This window comes from Rhinolophus sinicus, linkage group LG05, assembly GCF_036562045.2.
Source record: "Rhinolophus sinicus isolate RSC01 linkage group LG05, ASM3656204v1, whole genome shotgun sequence".
NCBI lineage: Eukaryota > Metazoa > Chordata > Mammalia > Chiroptera > Rhinolophidae > Rhinolophus > Rhinolophus sinicus.
In genome coordinates, this window is record NC_133755.1 from 33,404,484 (window position 1) to 33,429,248 (window position 24,765).

Genomic DNA, 24,765 nt, shown 5'->3' on the forward strand with positions numbered 1-24,765 from the left:
CGCCGGCCACTCATGCTGACCACTGGCCACTCCAACCTCCTACTGCTGCTCATGGCAGCCCAGTTCCAGGGAGAGCCGTTGTTCACAATCTTAGCTGTAGAGGGCGCAGCTCACTGGCCCATATGGGAACTGAATTGGTGACCTCGGCGTTAGGAGCTCGGCACTCCAACCACCTGAGCCACTGGGCCGGCCTGAAACTTTTCATCCAGGGAATGTCATGATGAGATTTGTGTACTCACAAAGTTAATCTGGCAAGAATGTAGACTACCCTGGAATGGGGACAGGTGACCCAGACTATTGTGTGATAGTCCTGGTGTGATGTTATGGAGGCCTGAGCCCAAGTTGTCAGGGAGATGCAAGGAGGCAAGGGAGACGGAGGAGGCAGCTGGTGGAAAGTGGTGGTGCAGCTGACAGAAACCAAGAGGCAGATGAAGAGCAGGTTTATGGGAAAGATGATGAGGCAGCTTTGTTGTTTAATATTCTGAGAGATAGATGGGTGTATACCTTCTATCTGTTGGTGTGTGCATTTGTAAATAAAAGCCGAGACCTCTGAAGAGAAAATGTTGTTGACACTCAGGATGGATGATGCTTCCTGTTGGGATGGTGGGAATGAGGGGTCCAAAGTGCAGACGCCTGTGCAGGGTGCTTGGTGAGTTCTCCCTCGCAGTGATGAGGAAGAGGAGGGGCCGAGGTGGAGAGGAGCCGGGAAAGGAGGTGAGACAGAAGCCAAGCCGGAGAAGGGAGTGTTTCACCTGGCGGTGCTGGTCACTTCTACCCATTGCTGCTGAGAGGTCAGAGAGGGCAATGACAGGAAAGGCAACTGGCTTTGGTGACTTTGAGAGGACTAGTGTCACCTTTGAGAGAAGTGCTTCTGGGCAGGATAGACGTGGGCACCAGGTTGCTAGCACAGGGTCGGGAGGGGAGAGGATGCTTAGGAAACAGGCAGAGGCATGCTGTGTTTTGAGCAGTGGGGATGAAGGAAATGGGAAAGGATGATGAGAGCTCAGCGCTGTAATAGAGTCAAAGAAAAGGTTGTGTAGGAGGTAGCTGAGGGAAGAGAATTAAGAATGAATTACGGATGATGGGTGAGGATGGAGAATTAAGTATAAGCAGAGAATTATGAGAATTAAGTATGATATAAGGAAAAGTCACAGCAGAGATAGAGTTAAACAAGCTGCAACAAATGCTTTTTTTTTCTAATGAAGTGATCTTGAAGATGTAAGAAGGAGAGGATTATTGAAGGACTAGGCCCTGAGGGGGTCAGAGGGAGCTTTTGCTAGAGGCTAAGAGGAAAGTTAGCTGAGCAGAGAATATGTGAAGCCATAGGCTCTGAGATGGGGGGTGGGGAGTGTAAGAACCCCTTGTGATTTGACTCTGATCTTGTATTGTAGGGGGAGGCCAACCCACCCATGGGGCAGGGGAGGAGAGGAGGGAATGATATTAGGGACTTAAAATGGAAGAAGTTTGGAATAGAAACCATGGGAAGTATGATAGGGACGTAGCAATGAAATCATGGATGGCTAGTAATGTTGAAGCTTCCCTCAAGTTAGGTAGAATATATTATTGTGGACCCTGATCTGGTTTTGTGTTAGCAAGAGCATTGTTGAAAATGATGGACCAGGCTGGGGAGGAAAACAAGCAAGGCTCAAAGAGGACTTGATTGGAAAATAGAGACTGTGGTTGTGGATGGGAGAGCAAACCGATTTGATAGAAATAGGGACATCAGAGAGAATTGGATGAGAGTGGCATGGAGAATGCCAAATCCTAATCATAGTTGGCACTGGGGTCATTCTGACTGACTACATAGGCAGAGGGAAGGTTTGAGTGGCTGAAATGGTGTACAGGGATTAGTAGAGTGAAGGTCATTAAAATGCGAAGTCAAAGGAATGTGAGGCCAGGTGCTGGGAAGCTGTCGGATGACAGACTCTGGAGTAGAGAGGATTGTAAGAAAGATCTGGAAACCAACCCAGAAAATGTAGGATCGAATCATTAGGATCAGCAGTAGCAGACAATGACAGGTTTTCAAATATTATAGTGCCATGAAAACTAGTATTTTGGGATGATTATTGCGGCAGCTGTGTGCAGGGTATTTTAGAAGAGAGAATGAGTGAAGATAACATAAACATCACGAGACTTGCTAAGTAATCTTGATAGGCCCCAAAGAAGTTTTTGAAATGATTTCTTAGAAACAGAAACACAAGGTTTTTGTTCTTTCAATTTATTTTATCCCAAAGGTAAAAAAAAAATATTAGAAGTATTACTTTATCTGAAAAACAACTGAGTCTATGTAAATTCCGTTATTCTCCTACACTGTGATTGTGGCTTTGATCATTTTAAATTCTTACGTAAAGCTGATTTTGCTGCAGATCATTCATTATGTTGCAATGAAGCTGTTTTTCTATAAATGTAAAATGAGAGATTTAATGTATATCCATTTTTGTTTTGTAGAATATAGTCAGTATAACGCTCTGAATGTTCCACTCCATAATAGGAGACATCAGGTAAAGATGAAGTCCATGTGTTTTTGTTTTTGGCCTTGTGCATGTCAGGCTTTTCAGAAACTAGAATTAGTTGGTTGGGCCTCTGTTTAGTGCACTAAACCATTTTGTTTAACTTTTTCTTTAGTTTCTCATACATTTTTTTAAAAGTGTATAACTTGCTATTTATTGAATTACTAAAAAGTATAGGTTTTTGCTCTCTTGTCTGATAACATTAGAACTGAATTATGGGATGCACTAATTTTGTGAGCCATACTTTCCTTTTAGGTTGATGGACCTTGCACTTAAACTGTCTCGGTTAAGTGGAGGAGGTGTATTTGCCCAAACTGGTGGCTTTCTAACTTATTTAGATGGGAATGTTAAAATCCAATTTGGAATAAAGTTAAATTAAGGAATAATTATACTAGAATTCAAATGTTTTCTCCAAAAGCAAGCTTAATAAAGTACTTTGAGAATAATAATTTAATAGTTATCGTTAACTGTATGTATTTCACTTTAAAGTTGAAAATGCGGGACATAGCTGGGCAGGCCCTGGCTTTTGTTCAAGATCTTGTGACGGCTCTTCTGAACTTTCACACCTATACAGAGCAGAGGATTCAGATTTTTCCTGTTGATTCTGCCATCGACACTATCTCTCCATTGAATCAAAAGGTAAACTTAACTCAAGATAACCTTTTGTCTACTTTGAATAAGTAGGAGACATACTATCTATTTTCAGACCACTTCTGTGCATCCATCAAGTACTGTGTAGGACATGGAAAATAAAGTAGGTCATAGTCTTTACCTTTAAGATAAATGGCAATCATACAGATTCTTAAGAAGTTAAATATTAAGGGAGTTGTTAAAAGACGTTAGTGTGAGTGAGTGGTATGGCCAGTAAGCGATATGAAGTCATCAAGGAGGGGAGATTGCTGTCAGTGGTAGTGTCTGGTAAAGAGTCTTTGGCATTTTGAATGGACTTTGAAAAATGAGGAGAGAAATGGGATACATATTTCCACCCCAGAAGAGGGAAAGACATGGAGTAGGAAAGCATAGGGAGTATGCGTGTAGTCACATGCTATCACTTCTGCCATATTGTACTGGTCACACAGACCAACCTGGACAGTGCACGAGGGTACTGCAAAAAGCCACGGATAGCAGGAGGCAGAGGTCATCGGGGCCGTATTAAGTGGCTCCCACAGGGAAGAAACTGAGGGATCTTGTGTTTTCAGTGTCTCATAATGGGACAGTCTGAAATGAGTCATGCCATTCTTCCTACTTCCCAGATTCTTTTTCCTAGCTTGTTTTTGTGCATCACGCGGTATTTCCAAGGTTTGAATAGTGTCTATGTTCAGAGATCCCCTAAGTGCCATTTATATTAGTATAGCAAAGACTTGGTCTCTGGAGTCAGACTTTTGGGGTCCCAGCCCAGTCCCTTTGTGCAGTTTATTTAACCTCTATGTGCTTTGGTTTCCACATCTTTAAAATGAGAGATGAGAATACCTATCTCACAGATATGTATGTATGAAGGTTAAATGAGATAATCCATGTAAAGCACTAAGAATGACACTTAAATGTTAGCTCTCATCATCGTTTGCCTTACACATAAGAAGCTTTAGTAGTTGCTTGGTTTTATTCACTTTTTGTATGACTCCACAACTACTGAAATTCATAACAATTAAAATTTGTGTCTTGAAATGCTCTTTAATATCACTGTGGGGAAAAAGCTATTAGAAGACCTGTGTAGGGAAAACAGTACTGCAACATTTTAACATAATTGTATTTTTTGTATACTTAGTGTAATGTCAAAAACTGTTTTCTACTCAATACTGATTCTTTGTCCATTATTTGAATTTTATTTTAGCTTGTTGCCATATTATGCCCACAGGGTGAGAATCAAATATGTTAATCTTAACTCATCTGAAACACTTCATTACTTTGAAAAAGTCATATATTTCTCAGTGTTTTACGTCTGATGCTTTGGCCTATGGAAAGCCCTACGCGATTTTTCTACTAAGTCTATAGTATTGAAGGAGACTTAGAAGCCATTTGTTAAAAGATGATCAGGGTTTAGACTTGTTCATAGGATCATAAAGTGAACGTTTACACCTGTAAGCTTAGAATTCATCTTATTTTACAGCTCTAAAGATCAAAGCCCAGAGAGATTAAGTGAATTGCCTACGGCCATATGTTTGAGTGGTTTGCAGTGGGCCCAACCGAATCACATTTATGCAGAATGAGACCTTATGTTTCTATATGGAGAAATCAAAATATGAGCCATTATACCGTACTTAGATAAATGAGATATTTCATAAGTGAAAATTTCTTTCTTCGAAATTGTCTAGCTGCCTGTAGGGTCTTTTTCTGAATCTATTCTTCATGCTGAATTAGTCCCTTGTAAATATTAAAGTATCAGTGACAGTTATGAATGCTTTTATATCATCTTTTTGATAATTACATTCCTAGAATTTGTTAACCTTCAACATTGTATACAGTAAAAATATGAAGCTGTCCTCAATAAACTTGCTTTTAAAAAAATGAGGTACACAATAGAAAAATCTGGCATACAGTTTTGATTTTTCAAATCTTTTATTTTTATTTATTTATTTATTAAACTGGAGCCCCTAATGGACAAGCAGGTATTTGGGGAAGAAGGTCTGTTGGTGCTGGATTGTAATCCCCTCCCCATTTCCTTCCCTGCCTGGTTGTTAACCATGTCACCCTTCTCCTAGTTCCTAGGTTTGAAATTGAATGGGGACTTGGGGATGGTATCTGGGACTGTTAGAGGGGAGCATCTCTGTATAAAAGCCAAATTTCCTCAAAACAGTTTCTAAAAGAATTGAGGTTCATAAAACTCAGTCCATTTACAAATGTGTTTGTTAATGCTTGTTATTTTCCAGTGATTAAACTCACAGTTCCTTTCCTTCTATTTAGTTCTCACAATACCTTCATGAAAATGCGTCCTATGTCCGCCCTCTTGAGGAAGGAATGCTTCATGTATTTGAAAGTATTACTGAGGATACTGTGACTGTCCTGGTAATTTTCTTCTGTTTTACTTCCCTGGAAGCGGGAGCTCCTCTTTGTCAAATAACACTGTTAACCTTGAAATTGTTTTTCTTTTCCAGGAGACAACTGTGAAATTGAAAACTTTCTCAGAGCATTTAACCTCTTACATATGTTTTCTTAGGAAGATTCTTCCTTATCAGTTAAAAAGGTACTTACCCCTCGAGGCCAGGGAGCTTGGGGAATTGTGGGGTGTTACCTGACCTGTGCTGGAGTTAATTAAATAGTGACTCGTGCCTCTTGTCGTCTGTCTGACCTTTCTGTACCACAAACAATTTGGTCTTCTGTAAAAAAGGAAAACCGTGGCTTAAGCAGCAAGCATAAGCTTATATTTAAGAAAATTGAATTGTAGTCCATCAGCTAGGTTGTTTTTAGTTCTGTACTGTCCTCACTACTATAAATACATAATGCTATATGAATCAGTATTTTCGGTGATTGTGAATGACACATTTATTTAAAGAAATATTTCAATTTTGCGTATTTATTATCCTTTGGCAGTAAGCATCTAGTACTACTGTAGTTAATTTCTACATTTGGGTCTGTAATCTTTAGGTTTCTTTGAAATGGTATGTTCTTATTTTTATTGTTAGTCACTTATTTAAGTTGTAAACTAAAAAGCTTATCTACTGCAGCCCTCATAGGATATATCATTTAGTAACCTTAAATATTCCATCTTAAATATTTCTGGAAAGGCAAGAAAAAATAATTATGTAACTGGAAATTCGGTAATACTGCTTGAAAGTTTTGATACTTTTTGTCTAAAACAACCAAGACTCCTAATTCTTCTAAATCTTTTTAGCCTGAGATTTAGCCTTTAAAAAATATCAGAGAATAATATGAGGGACATAAGAGAAATAAGAACCTATATGTACTATAGTATATTGCAAAATAAGGTTTAGAAAATATGTAAATGAGTTACTTACAGATACTGAAAATATATAAGTAATTATAATTTGTAAGTCCTTATGTAATTAAAGTAGTAGGTTTTAAGTTTTCAAAAATATAAAATTTCATTATTAAAACAATTTAATATGTGTATTATTTTCTAATTCTAACCTAACAAGGTATTTCATTAACTGAATTCTATGATTTGTGCATATGACAGAATTTTAGGAATCAGGGAATTGATTTAAATTATTAATTATGAATTATAGTTTCTTTCAGATTCTTAACGTTATGTTTCAGTATAATTAAAGTTTTTTTGAAAATTGACTCTAGAAGTTTAAATAACACTAAATTGAATATACCTTACTGATTTGGCTTATGTTTAAGAAGAATCTGTTTAAGAACCTTTGCATAGTGGTATTTATACTTGAAACAGTTATGTATTTTTATTTTACCTTTATTTTTTCATTATTACATTTTTTAAAACACTGGATAAGTCCTTTTTTGATCTAAGATTTCTGTTCTGGAATGTTCTGTCTCATATGCTTTCAGTCCTACCTCATCAGGTATTCATGTTTTTAGGCAGTTTTTTGGTCATTGGTTTAAATACCACTTTAATTGACAAGATGACACATTCTCTTAGTATTGAATGAAGCGTCTGCTGTAAGTAAAAGTAGAAGACGAGAATTGGCAAGGTCAAGGAAATGGATATGATTACCATTCCTGTGCTAATAACTTCTCTAGCTGTGTGTAAAAGTATTTTACTTGAGTACCTGTACATTTTTATAAACACTTTTAGAGTCCACATGTTTTTTTTTTAACCTTATGATTGTTTTCCACAGTAACAATATAAAATTGAAAGTGATACGTTTTTTATGAATGTTAACCATTTACTATTACTTTTGATTCTGTAGATTGTTTTTTCCAATCTGCGGCTTTTGCAACTTAATATACTAAAAAGAGTTCTTAATGATTCTTCTCTCTGCCATTTCCTATTCTCTTTAGGAATTTAGTTTGTGAAATATTTTTCTCCTGAAAGTGTTTTTACGGGAAGCATTTTTGTGCTGCTCTTAGGATGAAAAATAATTGACCCCTGCCTTTATTTTTTTTCCACTTAATCCTTTGTTTCTCCATAGGATTTGTAGCATGCAGGTGTATATATTATGGTATAAAGAAATGGAACCTTTCATGGTGTGATCGAAAAATACGGTGAATATTTAAATTTAAAAAAATGTATTATAGTAAAAGACACATTGCCATTAATCCCTCTCAAAATACCCCCCCTTGTTTCGAACACACTTACCCCACATCGTTCTTGCTACTTTCTGAAGCAGTTCTGGAAGTCCTCTTTTGTGTCTTCAGTTGAGGTGTTCTGGCTGCCACAATGTCCTGAATCGATTCAAAACGTTTTCCTTTCATGGTCATTTTGACTTTGGGGAAGAGCCAGAAGTTGTACGATGCCAGATCTGGTGAAGAAGATGGATGAGGACACACTGTAATGGTTTTATTTGACAGAAATTGCTGTATACCAAAAGCGATGTGTGACATAGAGCATTGTTGTGATGCTGGATGACGTACTCACGAAAGAGGACTTTCAGAACTACTTCAGAAAGTGGCAAGAATGATGGGATAAGTGTGTTTGAAGCAAGGGGGAGTATTTTGAGGGGGATTAGTGGCACTGTGTCTTTGGCTGTAATAAGTTTTTTTTAAAAATTTAAATATTCACCATAATTTTTGATCACACATATAAATGAGATCTTTTTTTTTTTTTAATTTTGTAAAGTCTCTCTTTGGATATATAACTGTTTGAGAATTTAGATGGTTTCTTATAGCTAATTGAAAAATCATTCAGGGTGCTCACTTTTAAACTATCTGCCCATTCCTAGTTTAGAAGAAGAATGTGAATCTCCTCTTTGTACATCTGCGTTAAGAGCCAGGAATCTAGAGCTGTCTCAGGACATGAAAAAGATGACAGCTGTGTTTGAGAAGCTGCAGACTTACGTCGGCCTTCTCGCCTTGCCAAGTAAGTGTGTGTGTGTGTGTGTGTGTGTGTGTGTGTGTGTTTGTGTGTCGTTCATGGTTCAGGATCTGGGGTCAGAAGAACTCAAATTCAAATCCTCCAGCTTCGTACACACTTGGGTAAATCACCTTACTTTTCTGTGCCTGTTTTCCCATTCATAAAAAGAAGTAAATGTGATTGCTAAGTTAAATTAACAATGTACAATATCAGGCATTGAAGACATGCATTAAATATTAATTCCCTTTCTTTCCTTCCTCTTTTGAAATGTAGATGGACAAAGCAAAAGAGTTTAATAGTAACTTTCCAACAAATAGCATATGGGAGGTTTAGTAGTAAAAATGCCATTTGTTTCTCAAGAGTATTTCAGGTAATTGAATGGACCTCAGTTTAAACGATGTTTTTAAAAATACTGTGATTTTCCTGGTGCTGTGATTTGTTTGTTTTTTGTAAAAATTTAAATTTCATGTAGTTTACATACCATACCACTTACCCCTTTAAAGTGTACAGTTTCTAGGATATGCACAGATTTGTACACCATCATTACAGTCAAGATTTTCATCACTTCAAGAATAAACCCTGTATTCTTTAGCTGTCACCCTCTTATTTCTCCTTTTTGCCCCTCCTCAGCACTAAGTGACAACTAATCAACTTCCTGTCGATAGATTTGCTTATTACAAACATTTTATATAAATGGAATTATAATATGTGGTCTTCTGTGACTGCCTTCTTTCACTTAGCATAATGTTTTCAAGATTCATCCAAATTGTAGCATGTATCAGTATTTCATTGCTTTTTATTGTAGAATAATATTTCATTATATGGCTACATCACATTATTTACCCATCAGCGGATGGATATTTGCATTGTTTCCACCTTGTGGCTCTTATGAATAATGATGCTATAGATAGTTGTGAGCAAGTTTTTGAGTGGACATATCTTTTCACTTCTCTTAGGTATATAGCTGGGAGTGGAATTGCTGGGTCATATGGTAACTCTGTGTTTAACTATTAACTACGAGACTTTTCCAAGCTGGCCGCACCATTTACATTCCTACCAGCAGTGTATGATTTCTCCACATCCTCTGATTTCTCCACATCCTTACCAACACTTGTTATTATCTGACTTATTTTAGCCATCCAGTGTTATCTGGTTTTTTGAAGTGGTATCTCATTGTGGTTTTGATTTGCATTTCCCTCATATCTTATGATATCAAGCATCTTTTCATGTCCTTATTTACCATTTGTTTTTATTCTTTGGAGCCATGTCTATTCAAATCTTTCTCCATTTTTTTCAGGTAGGTTATTGGTCTTTTTATTATTGAGTTGTAAGAGTTCTTTATGTATTCTAGATACAAATCCCTTATCAGATACATGATTTGCAATATTCCATTTCGTGGGTTATTTTTTCATTTTCTTGATGGTGTCTTTTGAAGCACAAAAGTTTAATTTTAATGAAGTCCAATTTATGTATCTTTTGTTGCTTATTCTTTTGGTGTCATACATAAGAATCCACTGTCAAATCTGAGGTCATGAAGACTTAACACCCACTTTTTCTTCAGAGTTTTATAGTTTTAGATCTTACATTTAGGTCTTTGAGCCATTTAGAGTTAATTTTTGTATATAATGTGAGCAAGGGTCCAGCTTGTCTTTTGCATGTGGCTATCCAGTAGTCTCAGCACCATTCATTAAAAAGACTATCCTCTCCCTATTGAATGGTCTCAGCACCCGTGGTAAGACTCAGTTTACCATAGATGTATGGATTTATTTCTGGTCTCTTCCATTGGTCTGTGTGTCTATCCTATGCCAGTACCACACTGTATTGATGACTGTTACTTTGTAGTAAGTTTTGAGATCAGGAATTGAGAGTAGTCCTACTTAGTTCTTTTTCAAGATTGTTTTTGGCGGTTGTGGGTCTCTTGCAATTCCATATGAATTTTAGAATCAGTTTGTCAGTTTCTACAAAGAAGTCAGCTGGGATTCTGATGGGAATTGCACTGAACCTGTAGATCACTTTGGGGAGTTTTGTGGGTTGCATTGTGTCTTCCCAGAAGATACGTGAAGTTCTGACCTCTAGTACCTATGTGTGTGACCTTATTTGGAAATAGGATCTCTGCAGATGTAATCAAGTTAAGGTGAGGTCTTACTGGTTTAGGGAGAGCTCTACCAGTCCAATGGCTGGTATCCTTATAAGGAGAGATTTGAAGACAGATAGAGACCCAGGGGAGAAAGCCACATGAAGACAGAAGCAGGGATTGGAGTTACGTTGCCACAAGCCAAGGAACATTTGGGGCCAACAGAAGCTGGAAGAGACCAGGAATGATTCCTCTCTAGAATCTTTGGAGGGCGTATGGCCCTGTCATCACCTTGATTTCAGACTTCGGCCTTCTGGGCTGTGAGAATAAATTTCTGTTGTTTTAAGCCACTCCGTTTATGGAACTTGGTTACAGCAGCCCTGGGAAACTAATGTGGGGAGTATTGCCATCTTAATAATGTTAAGTTTTTGATCCATGAATATGGTGTGTTTTTCATCTATGTAGGTTTTTAAGTTTTTAAACATTACTTTGTAGTTTTCAGAGTATAAGTTTCCTACCCTGATGTTGCTTATCAGTGAGCTCAGCCTTGGGCGTGCACACAGTTACCCTGGGATGACAATGGTTTTGACAGGGCTCTCTTTCATTTGTCTCCTTCCCTAATCAAACCAAGTTTAAAGCTCTGTTAATTGTTGGTTGATGTCTGTCTTGTTTTCAACAATGCATTGGTGGCAAAACTTGCACCACAGATTGATGCAATTACATTTAGGCCACTTTATAGGTATAGTTAGTTTTGGACTTAGCATGTACCTAGCAGGTGTAGTTTTTGAGATCAGTGTTTGAGATTTATTCTGACCCCAGGAGGGCTCTTCTTTGCTGTTTCTTTCTCTGGTTCTCTCTGGTAAACCAACCAACCTACAGATTACCTTATATTGTTAATGAGTCTACCAGTTTCCTCTTACTTGCTTTCACTACAAGCTCCATCATTTTTTAGAGCACCCTTAGGCTTGAACTTCTCCACTCTGTTGCAAATTAAGTCAATCCCTTTCGAAAGAGATTCAGAGCTTTCTCTTTTAAGACCTGCTTCCTACTTGGGCTAAGTCTCTGAGCTGTGCATGGTTCTGTTGCTGGGGTTGGGAACAGTGATCTGCTTTTCTCAGAGTGGCACCCCTGCATTGGTAACAGAGCACTTATGGAGGGGTAGGACAGCAGCTCATGTCTTCCTGGCTTGCAGCGTGGAACTCCTGTCGATGAGCTGGGGCATGGGTGCCCAGGGCCCCAGATTCTCAGCAGCACTGTGCCCAGGTAGAGCCTCCGTCACAGGAGTTGGGGCTGGGTGAGGGAAGAGAACCCTTACCTCTCAGTCGTGCTTTCCCAGAACTTAGCCTCAGCAACAGGTACCTGGAGGCAAGATGAGAAATTCAGCCTTCCAGCTGGGAGTGAGGGGAGAGGGAGACCTGTGGTCTTGGCCGTGCCAGTTTGGAGTGGGATTTCTAGCTTATGAGCTGGTGGGGGACGGGAGGGAGTGGGTCAAATACCACAGACACTCTCTGTTCTTACCAAATTGTTACAGATTTTTCTTGAGTGCTTCCTCATTTGCTGTATGTTCTTAGGACCACTTTGAAAGTTTTAAATGGTGGTTTTTAAATAATTTTCACTAATTGTCCTGGAGAGCAGATCTGTGCAGCTGCTCCTGCTGTCGTGCCAGAAGTAGAACTCTGTGATGTTTGAATAATACTGTTTTCAGTGATGTTTATCAAAAAATAATGTGTAGGGAAAGAATAAAATGAGAAATGTGTTATATAGTAACAAGGTGAAAATTCACAAAGACATTCATTTCCAAAAGAACCATGAAAAATATAATCCTGCCAAGCAATTTAATTTTCATTCTTAACCATTAAAAATATTTGTGGACATAGAGGATGCAGATCACAGATCAGTTAGATGTGACTGACTATATTTATCATGGTTAAATCTGAATGTGTGTGCAGTGATTTTAAGAGCCATTATTTTCAATGTATCACAAGTGGTCTTCATTTTCTTCCTTCCCAAAAGTAGAGGGAGATGGTGGGCTGTCAGTTTTTCAGATGAAATCTTCTGGGAAAATGCTTAGGTTTGTGACTTTGGTTTTCCTAGGTACGGAGCCAGATGGACTCCTTCGGACAAACTACAGTTCCGTTTTAACAAATGTTGGTGCTGCTCTGCATGGATTTCATGATGTCATGAAAGGTAAGCTTAAATCCTTCATCCCCCTTTGTCAGATCTGTCTGAATGAGATTTAAACAAACACAGCCAAGGCTATTAGACCCCAGATAAAGGCTTAGTAGCATTTGGCTTATGTTGACGTGCATAGCTCACTGCCTTCTGCTTTTCCCATCTGCTTCATTTCTGAAGGTAAACAAAGTGCTGAAGAGAAACCCGTATGCACAGTACGCTAGCCAAAATTACATTACACTGACTTAGGGCAGGTGTGTGAATTTTATCAAACCATACATGGTATTCAGAGGCATTTAGCAAAATACATAGCACTTGTTAGAGCCCAAGCGTGAAGGAATTGAGGAAACCAAGGTTTAAAGTTCCCACAAGAATGCACTAACTTTCCACCAGCCTATGTATTTTTATGTGTAAAGCGACTGTTTTAAGTCCTGTTTTGTTCAGTAGAGCTTTAAGAAATGAAAGTCTGTTTTTCAGCTTTGGACAGTTTTTGGTTGCATGTGTGCTTCTCAGACTGTGGTCTACCAAAGGGTGTTTCATATGCTTCTGAGCATGTGATTATGAGTCCTGAAAATTTCTAATCTGTAGCTCTGCATGGCTACAAGGTTTTCTTCTTTCTTTTCATTTTGAAGACTGTTGGGGTAGGGGAAGGAGGAGAGGCCAGGGGCAATTATTAAGGACTATTGAAAATAGCCCAGGTGCCTAGATTATTTATTCGTTGTGGTATTTAGTTAATAATTAGTGACTAATTACTAGTTTCACAGAAAATAATTTTTAAAATCTTAGAAAACTGCATTTGGTAGCGTGTATAAGGTGGGTATGTTTGGGGTCCTTCTATAGATGGATACTGGGAATCATTCTCATTCCCAGCGGTATTACCCAGCACCATCTTACAATTCAGTCTGGACAGTCGTCCTTCCTGTGGCTTGTCTTCAGTTATAAGGCAATTTAAAAGTCACTCTGCCTCTGGAGCTAGCCTTGGTTGAAGGAATCACAGCTTGAATAGACAGTCTTGGTGGCAGGTGACAATAGTCAATCCCAACCCTGCAAAACCTAGTCTGGTCTATAGAAAATTTAAGGGACTGGTTGTTGCCTTTTTCCTGTGCAGCTTTTGATTTGGGGAGCTCAGACTTAAGTAGTCTTCTAGTCCGGAATTTTACTTAATCTAGAAGTAGGCCACTGAAACCACAGGTAGCTCTTGGCTACAGGTTTTTTATCTTTCTTTTCCTAAATTTGCCTGTGGTGATATTATGCTTTGTTCCTGCTAGTGGTTTCTGCCACCATTCCTGTAATGGAGGGGCTAGAGCAGTGGAGGGTAGCTATCTAATGAGGGGGGTCTTAAAACTTCATTTACATTAAAAATATCCTCATTTTATTTCTGTTTCTATTTTATTTCATCTATAGCATACAAGGTTTCCTAAGGATGCTTTTATTCATACATTACATAAGATTGAGAAGACTTACCAAATGGTCCAAATCAAAGACTGTTACTGTTGTTATTTATCATGAGCTGGTAGAGATTGTGGGGGGATCAGAGGCTCCTTATGCCCCCTTTATGCCGCCACTCGTTTCTGTCCTTGAAAATGCACAGAATATAAAAAGAGAATGTTGAGAAACATGAAGGATGGTTGACAAGAGTATGGGGTCCTGTTGTTAGGTTTACACTTCAAATCTCTTTGCCTGCTTGGAAGACTATTGTGTATCTCATGAAAACTCAGAGCGAGCATTAACTGGCATTAACAGAAGAAACTTTGTGTTTAAGAGAACTCAAGTTTCAAACCTCTTCCCTTCCTGCTTTGCCCTGAATAATTGCTTGATCTCAGTTGGGAGGCAGGCAGACAGGCTGGTCTCAGTATAAAAAGAGAGAGAAATTTATAAAAATGTATTCTACGTGAATTAATCTTTTTTTTTTTTTTTTTAAGATTTTATTAGGGAAGGGGAACAGGACTTTATTGGGGAACAGTGTGTACTTCCAGAACTTTTTTCCAAGTCAAGTTGTTGTCCTTTCAGTCTTAGTTGTGGAGGGCGCAGCTCAGCTCCAGGCTCAGTTGCCATTGCTAGTTGCAGGGGGTGCACAGCCCACCATCCCTTGTGGGAGTCGAACCAGCAACCTTGTGGTTGAGAGGACGTGCTCCAACCAACTGAGCCATCCAGGAGCTCTGCGGCAGCTCAGCTCAAGGTGCCGTGTTCAATCTTAGTTGCAGGGGGCACTGCCCACCATCCCTTGTGGGACTCGAGGAATCGAACTGGCAACCTTGTGGTTGAGAGCCCGCACTCCAACGAACGGAGCCATCCGGGAGGCAGCTCAGCTCAAGGTGCCATGTTCAATCTTAGTTGCAGGGGACGGAGCCCACCATCCCTTGCAGGACTCGAGGAATTGAACCAACAACCTTGTGGTTGAGAGCCCACTGGCCCATGTGGGAATCGAACCGGCAGCCTTTGGAGTTGGGAGCACGGAGCTCCAACCGCCTGAGCCACTGGGCCGGCCCTGTGAATTAATCTTTTAACAAGGGGCATTCTAAGTTAGAATTGTTGCTCTTTAGTCTCAGCTCTAAAGCAGATAGACTCATAAGAGAGATAAAATTAAAATCAATCAATCAATCAATCAATCAATCAATCAATCAATCTCTGTTCTCGGTCACACAATTTCTTTCTTCTTTTTGGAGTTAAATTTAATGTCAGGGAATACCCTAAATAATTAAAATATTTGGACTCAATAAAAAGTAAACAATTGAATTGGGAGCATTATTATTGTCAGACTATGCAATAGAAGCCATGTAAATGTTCTTAGTATTGTGTGTCTTTCATAAGTATCTCAGTCACCTAGCAATCAACCAAGATTGCCTACCAACCAAGTTGTACTGTAGCATTGTACACTTCCTGTAAAACATTGAATAAAACTTTCTTTGGTGTATAGAAAGAAAGTATCTGCATTAGGGGTAAGCAAGTTCAGCCTACAAAAAATGTTCAACGTTCCAGTAGAATTTTTATTCACATGGATATCGTATGAATATGTAGAGGATAATCATTTATTTTTAAAAATACCATATATTAAACATAATAGTGATGTATCCATTAGTTGGTTCCTTTGCTGTGAAACTGTACCATAGTAATGTAAGATGTTAACAATAGGGAACATTGGCTAACAGAAACTCTCTGTAACTTTTCTATAAATCTAAAATATGTTAATTTTAAGTTGTTTATATATGTGTGTGTGTATATATATATATATATATATATATATATATATATATAATACATGAATAAAACAATTCCCTAGTTTTAAAATTTTAGTAAAAAAATTTTATTCATAAAAGAGTAATTTTGTGTTAAAATATCATGATCATATTAGGTTAAATATCAAATAGCATCTCTTTCTAAATAGTCTTATTTCCTCTTAACTATCTCTAGTCTAAAAGCAATTAAATTTCTTGATTCTGAAAAAATGAAAGTCTCTGTATACACACCTGCTATAAAAATTAATTTTCATATTGTATGATTTACTTTTAGCTTTGTTGGTAATGATAATACTGTTATAACAGAACTGTTTGAAACAACTTTAAAGGAGGCTGTATTGTAAACGCTTTATTGTTGAAAACTAGAATTACCCTTCCTTATACATCAACATTGTCTTACTAATTCTCCCATTTTCCCTTATTTTCAGGACAAAATCATTCTGTTTCTGAGAGACCCAGAAAACCCCAAGCTTAGCTGTTTGGCTAGTTTCATGTACTGTAGTTTCTCTTAACATGTTTATATCTAAGCCTCTCCCCTATGCTTCTCTAACCAAAAGCCTTGGTTGTAACATTCTTGGACTGGAGGCAATAGCACATGAAGTCAGACACTGGAGTATCCAGTCCTTATTTGGCTGTGCAAACATTTCTCGTTGTTAGGAGTGTGTATTAGCAAACTAGCTAAGGTCTAATAAGAATTATGGGACATCATGCTTACGTTGGCCCTTCTGTTCCGACCTCATGGTTTGCTGATATAAGTATGAGATAAATTGTCATTTGTGCCTATTGGACTATCAGATCAGGATTTTTAACTGGTAAATACTGGTCAGGGTCATTTACCCAACACTAGGGTTAACATTCAAATGAGGGAGAATCAGACCCACAAGCTGGTGGCTGTAATGGAAATACCAGGATGGTGTTAAGAGTCCCTCACTTCTCTCGGTCTTTCCATGTAGATTTATGACCTAATTGGTATTCAGCACAATCTTGATATTTAGGACCATTTTTTGTCAAATTTACTTTGTAAATTTCTAACAGTAGATATGAGAAATTAATCTGCTAGTTATCTAGTATATAGTAGTAATGAATTCTCATTGATTGCTTTTATAGATATTTCCAAACATTATAGTCAAAAAGCAACAATAGAGCATGAACTTCCAACAGCAACACAGAAGCTCATAACAACAAATGACTGTATCCTCTCATCAGTAATGGCATTAACAAATGGAGCAGGAAAGGTAATTTTTCTCTAGTTTATATTGACATTAAATTCAATTCTTAAATACGCTCCTTTTTTTGTTTTTCTTCCTTGAATAATATAGGAAAGTTGATCTGTAAAAGGATTTTGGAATAACAAGCTTTTTTGTAAAATAAAGTTGCCTCCCTTTTCTTCCTCCCTACCCAGTACTTAAAACAATATGATAGTTATTAAGCATTTGTGATGAGTAAGTGGATCACTCACTCTTTGTTTTAATGAAATATTTGATGATTTAAAGATCCTAGTTGGTCTCAGTATTGATCCTTGTGTATACCAAAGACCTGCTATTTAGCAATTGGGATACATAAAAAATAAAAATATTCTGTTAATATTTTGGTTTTTTCCCCCAAGCTTTTTGTTAATGTTTTGGTAACACTTGTAGTCATGCTACCTCAGTGGTTCTGTACCTTAACAAGTACTTTTAAAGTGACTTCAGCATGTGTCTTTTCATTGAACTGTTAATATTCGATAATGATCATTTGGATCATGAAGTACTTAATTATTATCATTACAATGACCAAAGTGCAGTTTCTTTAAAGCTTGTTCCATCTTGGATATCTAGTTTCAGCGGAAGTCATGTTCCAAGAATGCCATAAATGTTCATATGGCTATTGCCAATGGCTTTAGAGATTAAGATTTCTGTGAGAATTACCCATATGTATAAAACTAAAAGGACTGTGTTCAGGATTATTTTAGCCCATTTATTTTAACAGACTCCTCATAATTTCTCAAGGAAATGCTAATCTCCACCTCTGTTTGTATACCATTATTTTCCTGACTGAAACAAATTTTTTTTCAGTGGATCATAAATTATGTCAGCTATTCAGTGTCATCCTTCCCAAACTGAGACTGGTGTTGATGACAGTTTGCTGTAGTTTGAGGTCATAATTAAAAGGTGTTATCTTGAGGTTCTGTCAGCTCTCAGATCTGTGCCTACAGGATTCCTCAGTTAGAAGACCATCCCTGCTGCCTCCACTTTAATTCTTTTACCTACAGGCAGGCTGGAAGCTTTCTGAGGATAATTCTAACTTTGATTCAATTAAGAAAAATTCCAGAAAAGGAGATGTTGGCATTTTATAGGAGTCTCTGTATTTGCCATGTTTTATGAGAGCTCTAGAATATTAAATACCTGTATACTCATAGCTTATTTTAGATGTGGTTTGCCTGAAACCTTAACATGTTTCGAGGAAAGGTAGTTGATCTTTGGTGCAAATTTTTTATAAATGGTTTTTAACTAAAATAAGTATCTGAACTAATGTGAGTTTGTGATAGCTTAATACTTAGCTAATGTGATTTGATTAAAATAAATTTTAGTATATATGCTGCCGAAGCGAGCACGATTAAAATAAATTTTATTGTTTGTAATTAAAAAAAAAACCCAGTGGGAAACTGTAACATATGCATATTAAAGAACATTTGGGAAATGTAGACATATTAGAAAAAGGAAAGAAAATAAACCTCACATATGTTACCATGACCTAAATGCAAACACTGGGTAAATGATTGTCCATGTTATTCACAAGGAATAGATAGCTCAAGATTTTTAGAGTCCTTATTTTCTTGAATACTACATAATATAGAATTTCATTTGCCAAAGTAAAATATTAATGAAAAATGTAACCTTTCAGGCCCCTAGTAATTAATTGCCTGCCTGTTGAGCAATTTTTGCCAAGGGAGAATACTCCTTCATAAGTCACTTTTTCTTATTTATCAACATAGACTACTCTTGAAGATACCCAAGACTTTACTATTTCTGGCTAAGACTTCTGTTAGACATTTTTATTTATGCCATCATTTCACCAGATTCACAGTCATGGCTCAGCAAAATTGCAGTCATGGATCTTTGTGGCTGCTTATGTAGATTTAATAAATGTTTCATCAGAAAATGACAGGGGTCTGTTAATTGTCTGTCGATTTTATTTGTAATGTACAGATGGAGATTTACAGAATTAAATTTAAGTAGACATTACATATTCAAGGTGTCTGTGTCATAGCTTATACTGGAACAAGAAACATTCAAAATTAAAATACAAACGGAATGTGGAAACCCAAATATGTGTATTTTGAGAGCAGTGGCAGAATTAATGAGGTCGAGAGCTCATGAGCATTGTCCAGGAACATTCTAAATCAATCAGAATCAGTTTTGGTTTTCAGGAAGAATAAAAATTGTCTAGATTAAAACCCGTCAGAAGTCTGGTCTCAATATTTATACTGTTATTGTCTTTTTACTGTAAATCATCGCCAAGGAAATCTCAAATAAATAAATGTGGGCTTTTGGGCAGGTGCTGCATTTTCATTTCTGTTCTCAGTATCTTTAACTTTGCTTCAAAAGCTGTTAGATATATATTTTAGATACACTATTGGAAAACAAAATCTATTATCTTGTTACACTTCATTTAGATTGCATCTTTCTTCAGCAACAATGTGGACTACTTCATTGCTTCACTGAGCTATGGGCCTAAGGCAGCAAGTGGATTCATCAGCCCTCTTTCAGCCGAATGCATGCTGCAATACAAGAAAAAAGCTGCTGCCTATATGAAAGCTCTGAGAAAGGTTTGTGAGCTGCTGTTACCATTTAAATCAGAGGAAACATCAGAATAATTCCAGAGAATGGCACGCGTCTTTGCACAGTTCATATTATTTAGGTTTCACACAATTTTGAGGCACAAGTAGTTGGTGTTGGGTGTTGGGGGGTCCTTTGGGGAGGAGGAGGTGACAGAGACCTAAACCTTCCCTGACAGATGGTATGTGCATAGGCCATGTTGGACTCATGTCCCCAGTGCCTGGTAGAGTGTTCAGGGTGAGGCAGCCCATAAGTGTCAAACCAGAAAAATCTTAAACTTGTATTGATCGAAAAATAATTGAAATACATTTATGATTTTTATCTGAACATAGTAAGGACACACAATCATTGCAAAAAAGAAATGAGAAGATACAGCAGTACTTGAAGAAGGCAATTATGGTCACCCCAAATCCCATCACCCAAAACCTGCTACTCTTAACTTCGTTGGAGTATATGAGTATTTATAGCCAAAACAAGTTTAATGTATGTCTGTGTGTGCACACAGACACACGTGCTATAAAAAGCAGTGTATCTGGGTACATATGCTGTTTTAGAATCTGTTTTTTTCCTTCTTAATGCAGCATGCATATCTTTATATATCAAAAAATGTATATCTATAAATATTAGGTTGGTACAAAAGTAATTGCGGTTTAAAAGGTTAAAAATAATTGCAAAAACCGCAATTACTTTTGCACCAACCTACTATAAATTGCTATCCTTTAATACCTCTATAGTATTTCATTTTGTAAATGTGTAATAATTTAATTAACTAATCTGTTTCTAGTGGATTTTTAGGTTGTTTCCTATTTTTCATTGTTATGTGCAATACTACAATGGATATTCTAGTACATGCAACTTTGTACCTTTGTTTTTACTTTTTTCTTCTTATTTCTTTTTACTTTTAGTTAGAGATAATACATAAATACATTCTTAGGTTACATTAGAACATTATAGGTAAATTACAATGTCTAATTCTACTTCGTCTCCAGAGATAAATACTGTTATCGGTTCGGTGTGTGACCTTCCAGACTCTTTTGGAGTATTTATATGCATCTATATAACCCTATAGACAATACAGAATATGTAGAATATTCTTTCTTATTGTTTTTAACTTAAATGCCTGTTTCATTGTGCAACTTGCTTTTTTCATTTAAAATGTTTTAGAGATCTGTCTATATCATTACATATGGTGGCCAGTATATCCTTTTTAAATACAGTATAGAATTCTATAATATGGGTGTTTCATGGTTCATTTAGGTATTCTCTTATTGGTGGTCATTTAGGTTGATTCCAGTTTTTTACTGTTATAATACTGCAGTGGATAGCTTTGTAAATGTCTCCTTGGGCACATGTATGGATCCAGAAGTGGAATGTTCTGGATCATGTGGTTTGCACATTTTAAGTTTTAATATTTATTGCCAAATTGCTCGTAAGAGTGGCTACACTGTTTTGCACTTGCAGCAATGCATAAAGCTACCTATCTCCCTATTTGTCTAATATTTGTCTAATTATTTTAATTATATCTTTGAGATTAATTCCTAAAAATGGAATTGCTGGTTCAGTCTGTGAATGTTTCAAATTTTGACACATTTTTCCAGACCACACTTCAGGAAGGTTACCTATTCATAGTTTACCATTAATAGAAGTATAAATTTAACCCATAAATTTAGTATTTGTCAATCTTAGAAAAAACAAGCTTCTTTGTTGTTATTTTAATTTATATTTATTTGCTTATTACTGAAGTGGAACATCCTTTCATAAAGTTATCATTAATATTTATTCTGTCAACTCCCTGTTCAAGTCATTTACCTGTTTTTAAATAAATGTTCCTATTATGGTTGAAAGCTCTCTATATTGAGGGTTTTAATTTTGTATTTATATTGGAAATACTTTTTCCTCAGTTTGCTGTAGTAATTTTTCAAAATAGAAGTTTTAATTTTTTTGTCATCAAACTAGTCTTTTTCTTCAGGGTAGTGATTCTCAGTAAGGGTAATCTTGGAAAGTCAGGGCATTTTCCATGATTATAGAGATGGTCACCTACATTTTCTTCCAGTATTTCTGCAGTCTAAATTTTTAGATTGAGATCTTCAATCTGTCTTGAATTTATTTATTCTGATACACGGTACAAAAGTAAGGATCTAAATACTTATTTTTGTAAATTAATAACCGGTTGTCCTTGCACCATTTAGCCAATCTACTCTTCCTTCACTGACTTAAAAATTCAACATTTGTCACATAATATACTTTTGTATATGTCTTTGTTTCTAGATTTTCTGTCCTATTCCTTTATCTTTCTATTTTGGTGCAAGTCAATATGGTTTTAGTTACTATAGCTTGTAACAAGCTCCCTTTCCTTATTTTTCTTTCTTAAAAAAAAAGGTTCCCTCCACATGTATTAAAGGTAATAATAGTCTATGCTGGCATACATCTGAACTTACTATCAAACCTCATTTAGTATTCTTATTTGTGTATGTAGGATCAGAGGGATGATAAGGTCTTTTTCTTTAATTCTTATGATGCTTTTTCCATAGCCCCTCTCAGAGTCTGTGCCTTATGAGGAAGCACTGGCAAACCGCCGAATCCTTCTTAGCTCTACTGAAAGTCGAGAAGGCCTTGCACAACAGGTATGGCACCTGGGAAATCATGGTACTTGTTAAAGCGCATAACTGTTAAATCCCCTGGCAAAGGTTTTTAACATACACAGGGTGATTTGAAAGGCTATATAAGTAAATATGTAAAGTTAGTTGATTATTTAACACATGCTAAAAAGCACCATTAGCATAATTCTTTGAAAAACATTTGTTGGTACTCATTTGACTCAATTGGTGTAACAATTGCCAATAAAATAATATCAACACACCTCAGCCACGATGATTCATTCTTTCTTTAGGCACTAGATTTAAATGTCTGAAATAATGAAGCAAAAGGGGAGAGGGGCTAGAGACTTAGTGAATTATTTTCTTTCTTTCTTTTTAAAGTTGTGAAAGAGTAGTTTATTAGAAGGGATAGTACACTTCAAAGAAATAGAAATGACCAGAGCAGTAGAGAATGGCTCAAGGGCCCAAGGTGGCATTATTAGGAGAAAAAGTACACTCCAAAGGATTTGGAGCAGGCCGAGCAAAAGAAGAGGCTCAAAAGGCCGAGTTATTTTATTTCTTACTAATGAAATATTAAGGAATGAAAACATTTCAGTATTCAGTTGGTCAATTGAATTTGGGGGCAGGCGGATGTTCGGAGGTACTGTCTTTTTCCCAAGCTGGTACAGCTTTACACCAGTTCAGTTTTTGTCAGAGATTTATTTGCTTTAATACTGGCTTTTAGTTTTGGAAATGTTTATTTTAAAGGGAACCCAATTAAACTCATCTGAAATAATATTTTGTCTATGCTGACCTTATTTTCATTGGACACATATCACTTACCTTTTCAACATTAGTATTGTGTGATATTGGAACTGAAAATTTTATCCACAAAATAATTCCTGAGACAAACAATAAAATGTGGAATATCTGAAAAATTGATTTTGGATTTTCTTCTTATTTTATGTGAGGAAAGTAAAACACAAAGAAATGAAGCAGATTTATCCAAAGTAACTAGTAAGTGGCGGAATCGTATGACTTCAGCGCTATAGCTTTTCCCACTCTGCCATTGCAGGCTAGTCTGATAAGCCCTCTGGTCTCCCGCCCTTCCTCTCTAAAGTGAGGATACTATCTACCTTTCATGGTCTTTTAAGGATAAATTGAGCCAATGGGAGGCACTGTGGTGTAGTGAAAAGAATCAGATGTGTGAGCCAGACAGATGGGGTCCCAAATCCGGGCTCTGTCATTTGCTAGCTTAGCAGGTAGTTGAACTGCTGGGAACTTTAGTTCTCCTCTTTGAGAAATGAGAACTGTCAGACTGTTAGGAGGGCTCGGTGAGATAACGGGAGGAAAGTGCCACGCACAAGTGCCTGGTACTCGCTTGTTGTTCAACCGTGATAGTTGATAAAATATTTAGAATTCACTATAAAATTTTACTTTTATGTAATTCTCAAGCTTTTATTTGCCCTGAGAATTAGTTGTTTTGTTTTTTTTCAACTTCTTATTGAAGTATATAACATACTTAAAAGTCTGCAAATCATTAATATATGTCCAAATGAATTTTCACAGGTAAACTTACTAAGGTAACCAGCACCTAGATAACATTTTTAAAAAAGAGCATTTCTTTATTTCTTTATGTAAGGTATACCTGTAAAAAAGTTGCTAGGACCCCAGAAGTCTTCCTCATGCCTCTTTGCGGTTACTACTCTCCTCACCATCAAAGATAACAATTATCCTGCATTCTCATATCATAGATTAGTTTTGTTGCCTGCTGTGAACTTTTTGTTCAACAAGATTATGCAGTATACACTCTTTCAGGTCTGGCTTCTTTCATTTGACAGTATATTTGTAATATTCATTTATGTTATATGTAGTTGCAATCTGTCCATTTTCATTGCTGTTGAGTATTCTATTGTGTGAATATACATCATTTATTTGTTCATTCTTATTGCCTATGAGTATTTGGGTAGTTTCAAGTATTTGGCTATCATAGTGCTGCTATGACATGTCTTTTGGTAAATATGCATGATTTCTGTTTGGTATATGCCTAGAAGGGGAATTGCTAGGTCATAGAGCATGATATGTTCCTTTTGAAAAGATCCTGCCAAAAAGTTTTTCAGTGTTTGTGCCAAATTCTACTCCTCTGAACACTATAGGATAGTTAACAATTGTTCCCTAAATATTCCCACCTTTGTATTTTATATCTTTTTAATTTTAGTCATTTGGGTGTTTTAAATTGCTTTTTCTTGATTAATAGTGACATTGAATACCTTCTTTTTTATGTTTATAGTCTTGTACAAGTGCCTATTCAAGTCTTTTTAGTTTGTTTTTCTTTACTGAGTTGTCTATCTTGTTTTTATTGATTTGTAGACGTGCTTTATATGTTCTGGATATTATTCCGCTATTGGATACATGCTTCTTCGTCTACTTTGTGGCTTTCCTTTCTG

At 36.7% G+C, this 24,765-nt stretch overlaps 1 protein-coding gene across 2 annotated transcripts in view; it reads left to right on the top strand.

The window, feature by feature from the left end:
* Nucleotides 1-24,765, top strand: part of PPP1R21 (protein phosphatase 1 regulatory subunit 21) — a 55,245-nt gene that overhangs the window by 18,930 nt on the left and 11,550 nt on the right. For both annotated transcript variants that reach the window (XM_019719154.2, XM_074331951.1), the window contains exons 8-16: nucleotides 2,449-2,501; nucleotides 3,000-3,149; nucleotides 5,412-5,513; nucleotides 5,603-5,691; nucleotides 8,312-8,448; nucleotides 12,611-12,703; nucleotides 17,032-17,159; nucleotides 19,580-19,732; nucleotides 22,274-22,366. In XM_019719154.2, coding sequence (XP_019574713.2) covers nucleotides 2,449-2,501; nucleotides 3,000-3,149; nucleotides 5,412-5,513; nucleotides 5,603-5,691; nucleotides 8,312-8,448; nucleotides 12,611-12,703; nucleotides 17,032-17,159; nucleotides 19,580-19,732; nucleotides 22,274-22,366 — 998 coding nt within the window. The remainder of the gene's footprint in view (nucleotides 1-2,448; nucleotides 2,502-2,999; nucleotides 3,150-5,411; nucleotides 5,514-5,602; nucleotides 5,692-8,311; nucleotides 8,449-12,610; nucleotides 12,704-17,031; nucleotides 17,160-19,579; nucleotides 19,733-22,273; nucleotides 22,367-24,765) is intronic.